General features: G+C 40.3%; 1 protein-coding gene across 2 annotated transcripts in view; it reads right to left on the bottom strand.

The window, feature by feature from the left end:
* Positions 1-1093: 1093 nt before the first annotated feature.
* CAP2 (cyclase associated actin cytoskeleton regulatory protein 2) overlaps positions 1094-12230 on the bottom strand; it is a 140318-nt gene continuing 129181 nt past the window's right edge. For both annotated transcript variants that reach the window (XM_047796176.1, XM_047796177.1), the window contains 4 exons: positions 11181-11304; positions 11005-11087; positions 5710-5850; positions 1094-2501 (listed from right to left, as the gene is read on the bottom strand). In XM_047796176.1, the coding sequence (XP_047652132.1) occupies positions 2391-2501; positions 5710-5850; positions 11005-11087; positions 11181-11304 (459 nt within the window). In that variant the 3' untranslated portion in view covers positions 1094-2390. The remainder of the gene's footprint in view (positions 2502-5709; positions 5851-11004; positions 11088-11180; positions 11305-12230) is intronic.

Below are 12230 nucleotides of genomic sequence, written 5' to 3'. Positions count from 1 at the left end.
AAGAAGACATATAGATGGCCAGTAGGCACATGAAAGGATGCTCAGCATTGCTATTTATTGAAGAAATGTGAATAAAAACTCACACCAGTCAGAATGGCCATCATTAATAAGTCTATGAATAACAAATGCTGGAGAGGATGTAGAGAAAAGGAAATCCTCCTACACCGTTCAGAGGAATGTAAATTGGTATGGAAAAGAGTATAGAGTTTTCTTTAAAAACTAAAAATAGAGCTACCAATGATCCTGCAATCCCCTCCCTGGGTGTATATCTGGAAAAAACAAAGACTCTAATTCTAAAAGACACATGCACCCAATGTTCACAGCAGTGCTATTTACAATAGCCAAGATATGGAAACAACCTAGTGCCCATCAAAAAATGATTGGCTTAAGAAGATGTGTGTGTGTGTGTGTGTGTATGAACAATGAACTATTATTCAGCCATAAAAAGAATGAAATATTGCCATTTTTAGCAACATGGATGGAACTGAAGAATATTATACTTAGTGAAATAAGTCAGAGAAAAACAAATACTATATGATATCATTTATATGTGGAATCTAAAAAAATCACACAAATGACTCTACATATAAAACATAGACTCACAGACATAGAAAACAAACTTAAGGTTACCAAAGGGCAAGGTAGGGGAAGGAACAAATTAGGAGCATGGGATTAACAGATACAAACTACTACATATAAAATAGATAAGCAACAAGGACTTACTGCATAGCACAGGGAATTATTTTCAATATATTATAATAACCTAAATGGAATACAATTTACATAAATTTATATATACATACATGACTGACTCACTATACTGTACACCTGAAGCTAATGCAATGTTGTAAATCAATCATACTTCAATTTAAAAATAAACTTGATCACAGAATTTTGGAACTGACAGTCCTCCCAAACGCAAATGGCTTTATCTGATATTTATCTAGAGTAAGCTCTTCTCCAGGAATGCTGATGGCATGCTGGATAATTTCTCTAATTCCACTAGAGGGGCTCAGATGTCCTTCCTAAATCTGACATACCGGCAAGGGGCAAATCAAAGAGAGAAAAAAGTAATTTCAACACCCCGAATCCATCAGTGTTTAAACAATTAGAATTTTCCTTTATTTCAGAGTAAGTTTACAGCTGAAAAAAAGATATTTACTAAAGCTACAACATTATTCATATGGACAAAAACTTTCATAGCAAAACTGTAGTACACGGCCGGAGCATTTGAAATTTGAATACTATACGGTTATAGAAGATATTTAAAAAACGGAAATGATGTATTCCAAAGGTTGTAATAGGCACAATATATATGCTTGTATTGGGTCTGCAAGCATTATACTAGAATTTATTACATGTGATCCAAGAAGTTGCAGATTTTTCAGTACTATGCACTGAAAAGATAAAAAGGAATATCAGAGTTATTCATGTTGAAAAAGCACGTACTATCAATACTACAAAATAGAAGCAGCAAGCCAAATCAACAAACAGTTCCTTGGGTTATATAAGTTGTAATATAACTATGGCTTTTTCATTTTCATTTTTGAGACTGGCTAGCAAATCTGGCAAGTAGAAAAGAAAGTCAGAATAAAACATTGAAGACATCACTTACAAGGCAGCTGATATTTAACAGGTTCGAAATTGGAAGACAACAATTTTGTCCTTAGAGCAAAATTGTGAGGTATTCGATGTACCCCGCCACTTCCTCCCATCAATCTTTTGGCATCAAAAATCTTTATGCAGAAAAGTGAAAGTTTGTCAAGTGACACGGCAGAAAAATGTTTAAAATAAATCATTAGAATTTACTTTTGGTGTTTGGTAACTGTAGAGAAAACAGGTCTTTCAAGGATCAAGAACCTGGATATGGTCCTCAGTATGGAGCTTAGGTTTTTTAAAAACAGGGGTTGAAATATGCATTCAGGTTGACAGTGCAGTCATGCTGATAAAGGTGGTAAAAATAAGAAAACAAAAATCGTACATTTTTTTAGAGCATACTAAATACCACTACATATATGGACACTGTCTAAAAGATAAAAATGTACATCTTAGATTTTCAACTAGCAATTAAATATAAGTGTAAAAGTGAGTCATGCAATATTTTTACCTCTCAGCTACTGTGATAATGATATGAGGGGAACAGAATTTTTTTTCCCTTTAAATACATAATGCTCACAAGTCATCACGTGGAACTCAAACCACACACAAAGGCAAATCATGAAGAAACGTTAAATATTTCAAAATGCCCATGAAGGCGTGCCAGAAATGATGCTGTTTCTATAACAAAGGATTGTTGGAGGCTAAAACTAAAGCAGTAGGTGCTACTGCAACTTCTAGGTCTTTAATGCTGCTGTTTTTGCTTGTTTGTTTGTTTGTTTGATGGGGATGATTCAGTTCAGGGGCTTCGGTGGTCTCTCGGAAACCATAATTTCTGCAGGTTCAGTGACCAACTTGGATCCATCCCATGCTGTCTTGAATTGTTCAGGAACAGGAAATTCTCTCTAGAAAAAGGCAAGAACAAAGTTACTTAAACCAAGGCTTTGCAAACAGATGGAAGGCTGATTAGGGTCACGCAATGGACAAAGACATTTTATGGAACCCAAACCTGCATCACGGAGCAATGCCTGGTCACATGTCAGCTCTGTGACTGCCAGCCAGCAGCCTCAGCTAGCACTTGCTAAGAACCAGGCGTTCTTCTTAGCACCAGTTATATGTGGATTCATATATATGTGTGTAGGCAATCTGTCCAACAACGCTATGAGCTAGAGGTTCTTGAGATGCCATCTACAGGAAACGAAGGCCTGAGAGGTTAAGCCTCTGAGCAGATTCAGTTCAAACCTTAGATAGCCGTTTACCCACGACTCTGCATCAACCTTAACCACACCCAACAATCAGCTGGGCATCTTGGTGAAAGGCAGATTCTCATTCAGTAGATTTGGAGAAAAGAAGGACAATCTGCATTTCTAACAATTTCCAAGGGGATTCTGAGGCTGCTGGATCCCAGTCACACCGAGCAAAAGCTTCATCTCAGTATTACCTATTTCCTCTTGGATGAAATATAAAAATGTGCTTCAGGGAGTTCCTGTTGTGGTGCAGCGGAAACGAATCCGACTAGGAACGATGAGGTTGTGAGTTCCATCCCTGGCCTTGCTCGGTGGGTCAAGGATCCAGCGTTGCTATGAGCTGTGGTGTAGGTCACAGATGCTGTGGCTGTGGCATAGGCTGGAGGCTACAGCTGCAATTGGACCCCTAGCCTGGGAACCTTCATGTGCTGCGGGTGTGGCCCTAAAAAGCAAAAAAAAAAAAAAGGCAGAAGAGCCAAAAGTAATTTGGAATCTCAATCTCTCTCTTCCCTGAGAGCGATTCCCCAGCCATCGCAGAAGAGGGTAGAAAAAGGAAGGTAAGGATCAGACCCCCTTGGCCCTGGCTTTGTGCCCTTCCTGGGCATCCTATAAACACACCCCAACGTGATAAGCTGGTGCCTGTGTGTATCTATTGGTGAGATGTGATGTGCCAGTGGAATACATACATGAACACGTATATCTTACTAGATGTAGGATCCAACTATTTTTTTGGAAGAAGCTATTTTATTTATTTTAACGGAAGATTCTTTCTATCATGACTGGTGAATTCTCCTCGAGTGAAATAATGCAGTGCAAAGATGAAGCAAAGATGCCACAGTCTGAATAAGTGTGTGTGTGTGTGGCCAGCATTGCTTCTGGCTCTGCTGGATGAATACACCAGGCTTGGTATACCGAGTCAGGTAGAGAATGCTCCAGAGTAAAGGCACCTCTTTGATCGTAAATGCACTTCAGTTGCTTTCAGTTGTTTTTGGAAATGAAGCGACAGTAGTGGGATGACACTACTATCAGTCTTCTTGGGGAGACTGATTCCTTTCAGGATGAATCATCCCCAGCACCCACTCCTAGACTATCCTGCCCATGGCAGGACCTCAGTCCTGCCCCCTGCTACCTCTAACTGGAAAACGTACGAAGGGCCATGGGCTGAGGGCACTCAAGATAATTTACCTAGAGAGGGGGGACTTGAATTTTGTAGCATAAAAGCTCAGGTTTTGAGCCTTATTCATCCTTTAGGTCAGCAGATCTCAATCTTGGAATCCCCGGGGAAGCCTTAACCACTACAGATGTCTGGGTACCACATCAAGGGATTCTAGTTTAATTAGTCTGGAGTGCTCATCCAACCCCCTGCTTTTCTTAGCAGATCCATCTCACGCAGCTGAGCCTTCGGCTTAAACAGCTGCAGAGGCCAGGAATCACCCTAATTTTTGGATTTCCTCCCCTGAAGCTGTTGTGAGTTGGCTTTAGCTCTTCAGTAGTCATTTTTATTTTTATTTTTAGGTGAAAAGCCTGGAAGGAGGCTCTTCTCTAGCTCAGGGTTAGGCTGTACAGATACCAGGTGAAGCATGGCCCCATACTTGCAGAGTTTTGTGTTTTATATGATGAAGGATTCTGGGCTGTAATATGTGGTGTGTGCCAGAGTAATGCTTACTGACAGGTGGGGAAAGGAGATGAACCTGAGTGCTGACTGCTGTGTAGACAGCTGGTGATTGACCCACAGGCTGATTGGGGCTGGGGGGTGTGCCTGCTAAGTTACCATTTTCTTGGAGTTCCCATTGTAGCTCAGTGGTTAACGAGACCGACTAGGGTCCATGAGGCTTTGGGTTAAGGATCTGGTGTTGCTGTGAGCTGTGGTGTAGGTCCCAGACGCAGCTCGGATCTGGCGTTGCTGTGGCTCTGGCACAGGCTGGTGGCAATAGCTCCGATTAGACCCCTAGCCTGGGAACCTCCTTATGCCGCGAGTGGAGCCCTAAAAAGGCAAAAAAAAAAAAAAAAAGGTTACCATTTTCTCGTCTCCTTCCCTGGTTCACTGCTTCCCTGCACACTCAGAACCAGAGCAAGCGATCTCTGCATTTATTTTTCTACTTTCAAGAAGTAACAACTAGTGGGAGGCAATAACTTGCTTCCAAACAGCAGCAACCAGCAGGTCACTGCATTGCGTGATGCAGGTAATATATTTATTTATTGTGGGAGAGTATCTGCCTGCTTCTTTTAGGAACTGCCTTGCGGGGGAGAAAAGACAAAGGAAATACATGGTGGCCTTTAGGCTAGTGTTTCACAGAAAGGTCACTGGATGGATTGGTGGCATCGGAATTGTCTGGGATGTCTTAAAACTTACAGATTCCTGGGCCCTACTCCAAGCCTCCTGAATCCAACTTGCAGGTGCAAAGTTTGGGAGCAGTTCTGTTCATGAAGCTTCCCAGCTAATTCTAATACTGAGTCTGAGACCCGAGGATGGAAGAACACCTATGCAAACAGGTCTACTTTTTACTTCTCTCTCCTCCCCTTTGCCTCTCAAAGCCTTGCTCCCTCTTTTCTGTTGGCCCCTACCAAAGCAAAGGAAAGTATTTAATCCTGAATAACAAGAACTCAGACGCATGGTGTACTCTTTGATAAGAGCTGGCCCATTAAAGGAATTATTAGTAAAAACGCCTTAAGAATCACACATCCAGGACCTGGCACAGTCCAGAAACTGACAAGGCAGCAGACATGTGAGAGGTCACTCTCCGAATCCCCCTCTCCTGCCTGCGCATTATTCTACCAAGGAGGCTCAAAGGCTGGTAGGTGATTAATCAGTCTCTAAGAATGATAATAACGCAAAATTCTTCACAGTCTTTTAAAGGGTACTTACATAATCGCCATCCCGAGGGATAAGTATATTCATTTCAGATGACTTGGCACTCACAATGTCACAGTCTAATGCGTCTTCACTGAGGTATATGTGGCAGCCTTCTGTCTTATTAATGGAAATTGTTGGCACTTTCCCCATTACCTGAAATGGAAGAAAAAAAAAATCGAGGGTCAAAGCAAATAAATAAAAATGCCAGTGCGTGGGACTAACCAAGCATGGGAAGTAGCTGGGTCCGGGCTGGAGAGGCTGGTGAACGGCCATGTCTCCAGGATCAATTAGTAGGTGTCATGTGGGGACAGAACGAAAGGACCACACAAGGGGATCCTCAAACCTCAGGGTCTCTTTCCCGAGACCAAATAAAGGGACTAATTTGAAAACAGCAGCTAAATGCTCCGAAAAAACCTCTCATAAACCTGTTAGTGGATTTGAAACATATATTTGATTTCATGATAAAAGAAACAAGAGCTTGGCACTTGCTTTTATGTGCTTAAGATTTTAGTTTCGACTAATCTGTAGGAAACTTGGATTAAAACTTGCACTAATACTGTCATTTAAGAGTAAATAAATTACTCTGTAACTGAGGAGATTTTTCCTGAATCTAAATAAGAATAAATAAGAAACACACAGACAATTCTTTTCACGTAAGTTCTTTGCTAGATGAAAATCTCACTGGCTGCATGTGACGCTTAAATGAGATAATCAGTGTCTAGGTGTTTTGAAATGTATTAATTTCAGGAGCCAAAACTGGAGACAAGGTTCAGGCCACCCATTGTATAGGTAAATAGCACCACACACGAGAGGTGGCGGTTCTCTGTATTGTTACAAATATCAAGTCCTATAAAAATTCTGATCAGTTTTAAATTTCTCTTTTAACAGGCAGTTTTCAGACATTCCCCCCTAAATCTCTATAGGGGCAGACTGTTCCCCCCATGACCGTATTACAACTCTATAATTTTCTTTCTTGTAATGGAAAATGAAGTGATAAAGACAGCTCCTCTTTCACCCCGAAGAAAAGGCTGGACTGCAAATTAAAGGAGCAACTCCTGTGATGGTTCAGGTGATGTAAGGAATTCCTGAGGGGAGTCTAACCAGGTCACCACACTTCTCTGTTTTGTCCTCTCCCTGAAGAAACTGGACACCAAGTTGGAATTGAGACACAGTGGGGGAAAAAAAAAAAAAAAAAAAGCAGAGGTAGTTTAAGGGCAACACAGGGCTTTGCCATAAATAACATAAAACAATACTTAGATCTTTATATCAAGAATGTGTCAGCAGTAATGTTTTGGCAATTTCTAGATTTGTTTATTTTATAATGATGAAGAGTATTTCCATACCGACCAGAACTGTATGAACACCAGGCGAGCACAAAGAAAGAAGTAAACTGTCCGTGTCTTAGGTTCTTCATTAATGAGGCGGAGTGAGGCCAGCACACTATGCTAATACACTGTACTTTTGTTTATATGTCATTATATTATGTTGTGAGCCACACGGGAAGTCCACATATATCATTATATTATGGCAAAATGCATTAAACATCTATGTATCTGAAAATCTCATCAACAGTAGAATTTTCAAAATAAGAATCGTCATTTCCACAGCATTTTAGTCAATACTTCATTAGGATAAATTACATACATTTTTCCCCCCCTTGGGAGACTGTGAACACTTGAGAACAGAGATGGTTTCTTATCAGGAGAACTGGGCTAAAAAGTGGCTCCTCTGTTGAGTGACAGGTAACATGTGACCTGACCCAGATCAATGCTCTAGCATTGCATACATGTCTCTGTGTTAGTGTTTCTTAAGTTTATTTCTCAATAAAAGTTAAAGTTTTTTTTTCACATGATATCTTAGTTTGTTTCTCCCATAATTTGTACTATTTTTTTTTTATGACAGTTTGCCAAAAACCAGAATTTGTACTATTTTTTTTTTTAGGACAGTTTGCCAAAAACCAGAATTACTACACTAAATCGCTTGAACTTTTTCCACGCCCCTTCTTGCCTTTCGATCTTTTTAACAGCATTATTGAAGTAAAACGTGCATATAAAATTCACCTGCATTAGGTGTACAATTTAATGACATTTGTTCCTTTTACCGAGTTGTGCAGTCATCACTTCAGTTCAGTTTTAGGATATTTCCAGTATCCCCAGAATATCCCTAAAGCCCATTTAGAGTCAGTCTCTGTCCTCATCCCCAGACAACCACTAATCTGCTTTTTGTCTTTATTGTGTCCAGGCCCCTTTAAAATAGTTTATTAAATGTTTTAACTAGGTAATGACATTCACTTGGTTTGAACATCCAGAAGTTTGAAAAGTGTTCAGTAAAATGCCTCTTGTCTCTGAACCACGCTGCCAAATTTCTGTCTTGGACAGATAACCATGATTTATCCCTCCAGATTATTCTAACGCCCATAGCCTTAAAAATTATGATATATTTCAAATGCAGAAGCATACAAAGAATAATATAATGCATATGTAAATATATGTCTTTAAACAGCTTTATCAGAGTTTAACATTTTGGCTCATTTGCTTTTTTTTAAGGACTATAATCTTTTTTTTTTTTTCTTTTTTTTCTGGGCTGCACCCACGGCATATGGAGGTTCCCAGGATAGGGGTCCATTCAGAGCAGTAGCAGCTGGCCTATGCTACAGCCACAGCAACTCGGGATCTGAGCCTCATCTGCAACCTACACTACAGGTCACAGCAACGCAGGATCTTTAATCCACTGAGCAAGGCCAGGGATTGAACCCACGTCCTCATAGATGCTAGTCAGGTTTGTTAACTGCTGAGCCACCACGGGAACTCCATTAAGGACTCTGATCTTACAGTACAGTTGAAGCTCCCTCTATACCATCTACCACCTCACTGACCTTCCTCTTTCCCTCCACAGATGTAACTACTCTTCTGAATTTTGTGTTTACAATCCACACCAGACAGGTCTCCAGGGTATGATAAACTTGAGTCCTCATAAGTACTTTTTACATGTGTGTATTTTTCTTTTGCATGCTTTTGATCTTTATATAAAGGGACACATTATATAGTACTTGTTGTATTATAATTTGCCTTTAAGATTTAGTTTTTTTTTTTTTTTTTTTTTTTGTCTTTTCAGGACTGAACCTGAGGCATGTGGAGGTTCCCAGGCTAGGTGTTGAATCAGAGCTGTAGCTGCCAGCCTACACAACAGTCATAGCAATGTGGGATCCAAGCCATATCTGCAACCTACACCACAGCTCATGGTAACACCAGATCCTTAACCCACCGAGCAAGGCCAGGGGTTGAACCCATGTCCTCATGGATACTAGTCACCTTCCTTTCTGCTGAAGCATGACAGGAACTCTGAGATTCACCCATTTTTTATACTTGCAAGTGTATAAAAATACATTATTTTAACTACTGTACAGCATTCTACCAAGTGGATTTATCATTGTCGGCTAGTGGATATTCAAAATGTTTTTCTTTTATTGCCATTATGAATAATACTGCAATAAACATTTTTACATGTCTCCATCAACCTACGTACGAGAGCTACTTCAGTGTATACACCTAAGAGTGAAATTGCTCGGTTACAGGCTATGACGGTCTTTGACTCTATTAGATGGTGCCAATTTGCTCTGCACAGCAAGTGTAAGATTTGCGCTCCCGATACTGACGTATCAGGGTTCTCATAACAACTCTATACCATGAGATTCGTTCATATACAGGCAATCCTCACGTCGCACAGTTCTGATATGCATGAGTTTCAGCTAACATGCCCTTTGCAAACCAAGGACAGCCTGAATTCAGAACTGATGAGTATAAGAAGGCATATCTAGTTATTATGCATTTCTTCATCTATTAGGTAAGTTATACATATTTTCATATTTCTCAAATACTTCGCATTTTTTTTCTCTGAATTGCCTTCATATTCTTTCCCCATCTTTCTACTGGATTGTTAGTCTTCTTATTGATTTGTGTTAAGTTCTTTACAAATTCTGGCTATATATCCTTTTTGATTATCTGCATTGCAAATATCACTCTCCAATCCACAGCCTTTCGGCTTTGTCTATGTCTTCTGCTGAACACACACATTTTACTGTGGTTCGATTCACCTGTCTTTTCCTTACAGTTTGTGCTTTTTGACCCTACTCTGAGGCCGTAAAGATTTTCCTCTGTATTTTATTCTCAATGTTTAAAGGTATTTATTTTCACAATTAGGACTTTACTTTTATGTGTGGTATGAAGTAGAGCTTCAATTTTTTTTTCCCATATGGATGGTCCTAAAATATATCTCCATGTAGGCGCCAACCACTGAATGTACTGCTCTAATTAAAAGTGCCAGTGGTGGAGCTCCCACTGTGGCTCAGTGAGTTAAGAACCCGACATTGTCTCTGTGAGGATGTGGGTTTGATTCTTGGCCTTGCTCAGTGGGTTAGGGATCTGGCACTGCCACAAGCTGCCGCATAGGTCACAGATATGGCTTGGATCCAGTGTTGCCTTGCCTGTGGTATAGGCCTCAACTGCAACTCTGATTCAACCCCTAACCCAGGAATTTCCACATGCCACAGGTGAGGCCATTTAAAAAAAAGAAAAAGAAAAAGAGTGGAAGAGTGAAAAGCCTAGTAAAACAAAAGAGAATAATCAATAAAACTAGAAGCCAATTTTAACAAACACCAGGAAACATCAGATAATAAGGGGTGATTAACAATCTGAAAAGAGTATAATGAAAGATACCATTTATCGTTGGTCAAAGTAACAAGTCATTTAGCTTTCGGCATATTATAAAATTATATTTGGCTAAATCAAAATTGCTAAAACAGTGCAGATTTTCTTCTGCTTTGCAAATTCAATTCCAATCCTACTTTCCAGGTTGTTTTTCTGATAATGTCATTGACGCTTCAGAAAACCTTTTTGTACTCTTTACCAAGAACCAATTTTTCCTCAAGGAAAAAAATTCTCCTTGGCATGGTACTATTACGCTAGGAGAATCTCTCAGTATTTTCGTTCATTCATGAGTTGATTCATTTCCATCACTCACTCATCAAACATTTATTGGACCCCTACTATGTGTAGGTACTATGCCGGTTTCTGGAGCTGTAAAGGTTAATTAGCTGTTCTTAAAATAAAAATGGTAAACTCGTAATGGCTGTACAAGGTTGGATGTGCCATAAAAGGTTGAAAAAGAGGAATTAACATTGTCCCAGAAGCAAGAGAGGAGGTGAACACAGAGCTGTATGAGCGGGAAAGAGAATAAACGTTTTCTAGGTGGACGTGCTGGGCCCTTTGTAAACACTGGGGGCCGGGCATGGTTGAAAGGGTCATCTACCTGCATCTGAATGTCCTTGGAGTTGATCACTTCCACGATGCCCACCGCATTGTCAAACACCAGGCCAAACTTCTTACAATTGTCTGGGGAAAAAAAAAAAAAAATCTACTAAATACCCAGCATGTTTATACAGAGCGACTTATCATAGTAAGTACAGACCTACAGTTATGACCTACCAACTATAATGGAATTTATTTTCCCTTTTATCTGTAGAGTAGACTTGTTGCATTTGAAAATGTAGGCCACTTGTCTTAGTTCGGTCTCTGAAATCACAAGGTCATTCCTGTCCTCTTGGTACTCCTAAAATTAAAACACAATGGAAATATTAAATAACAGGAGGTATAGAAAAATTAAGTCCATGGTGTACTGAAATTACTAGGAAGTTTAGCACTCCTTATTTATAGCTTCTCCATATGTTCTTTCCTTAGGAACTGTTTTCTTAGGGACTAAACCACAGGTCTGAGTCTGTCCTTATAATGTTGGGAACAAGTGGAATGGATGCTCGGAAGTTGGGTTCGGTGTTAATTTGCAAATGCTCAGGCATCAGGCACCCTGGCTAGTGGGTGGGCACTGAGCAGGAATATGAGAGTTTTCTGTTGTTTTTGGACGCTGAATTTGGATGTGATATTACTTGCAATATCTGCAAGTAGGAGATGGGAAAATAGGCTGGTAAGGGTCACGACACTGCTCTAAGTCCCAGTGTCTTTTTGGACCATGACAACCTTTCTAGGGACTTTGTTTCTCAATATTTAGGGAAGCTCCCCTGATTGACAGGGGTCACCAGCTTTCATTCAAAATGTCTTTGTTTGGGAGCTCCCTGGTGGCTCAGCCAGTTAAGGATCTGGTGTTATCTTCTGCAGTGGCTTGAGCTGCTGCTGTGGCTTGGGTTCGATCCTTGGCCTAGGAACTTCTGCATGCTGTGGGCTTGGCCAAAAAACAAAACAAAACAAAAAAGTCTCTTTGTTCTGCTCAGACAATAGTGACAGTGGTGGGTGAAGTGGTAGCTTATATTAGCACCTTCATCACGGGAATAGAATGAGATATCCCACAGTAGATCAGAATGGGGGCATAGATTAAAAGCTTATGGGAGTTCCCGTTGTGGCTCAGTGGTAACAAACTCAGCTAGTATCCATGAGGTTGGGGATTTGATCTCTGGCCTCGCCCAGTGGGTTAAGGATCTGGTGTTGCTGTGAGCTATGGTGTAGGTCACAGATGAGGCTTGGATC

Source organism: Phacochoerus africanus, chromosome 9, assembly GCF_016906955.1.
Source record: "Phacochoerus africanus isolate WHEZ1 chromosome 9, ROS_Pafr_v1, whole genome shotgun sequence".
Taxonomy (NCBI): domain Eukaryota; kingdom Metazoa; phylum Chordata; class Mammalia; order Artiodactyla; family Suidae; genus Phacochoerus; species Phacochoerus africanus.
This window is presented reverse-complemented; position numbering and strand designations above follow the sequence as displayed.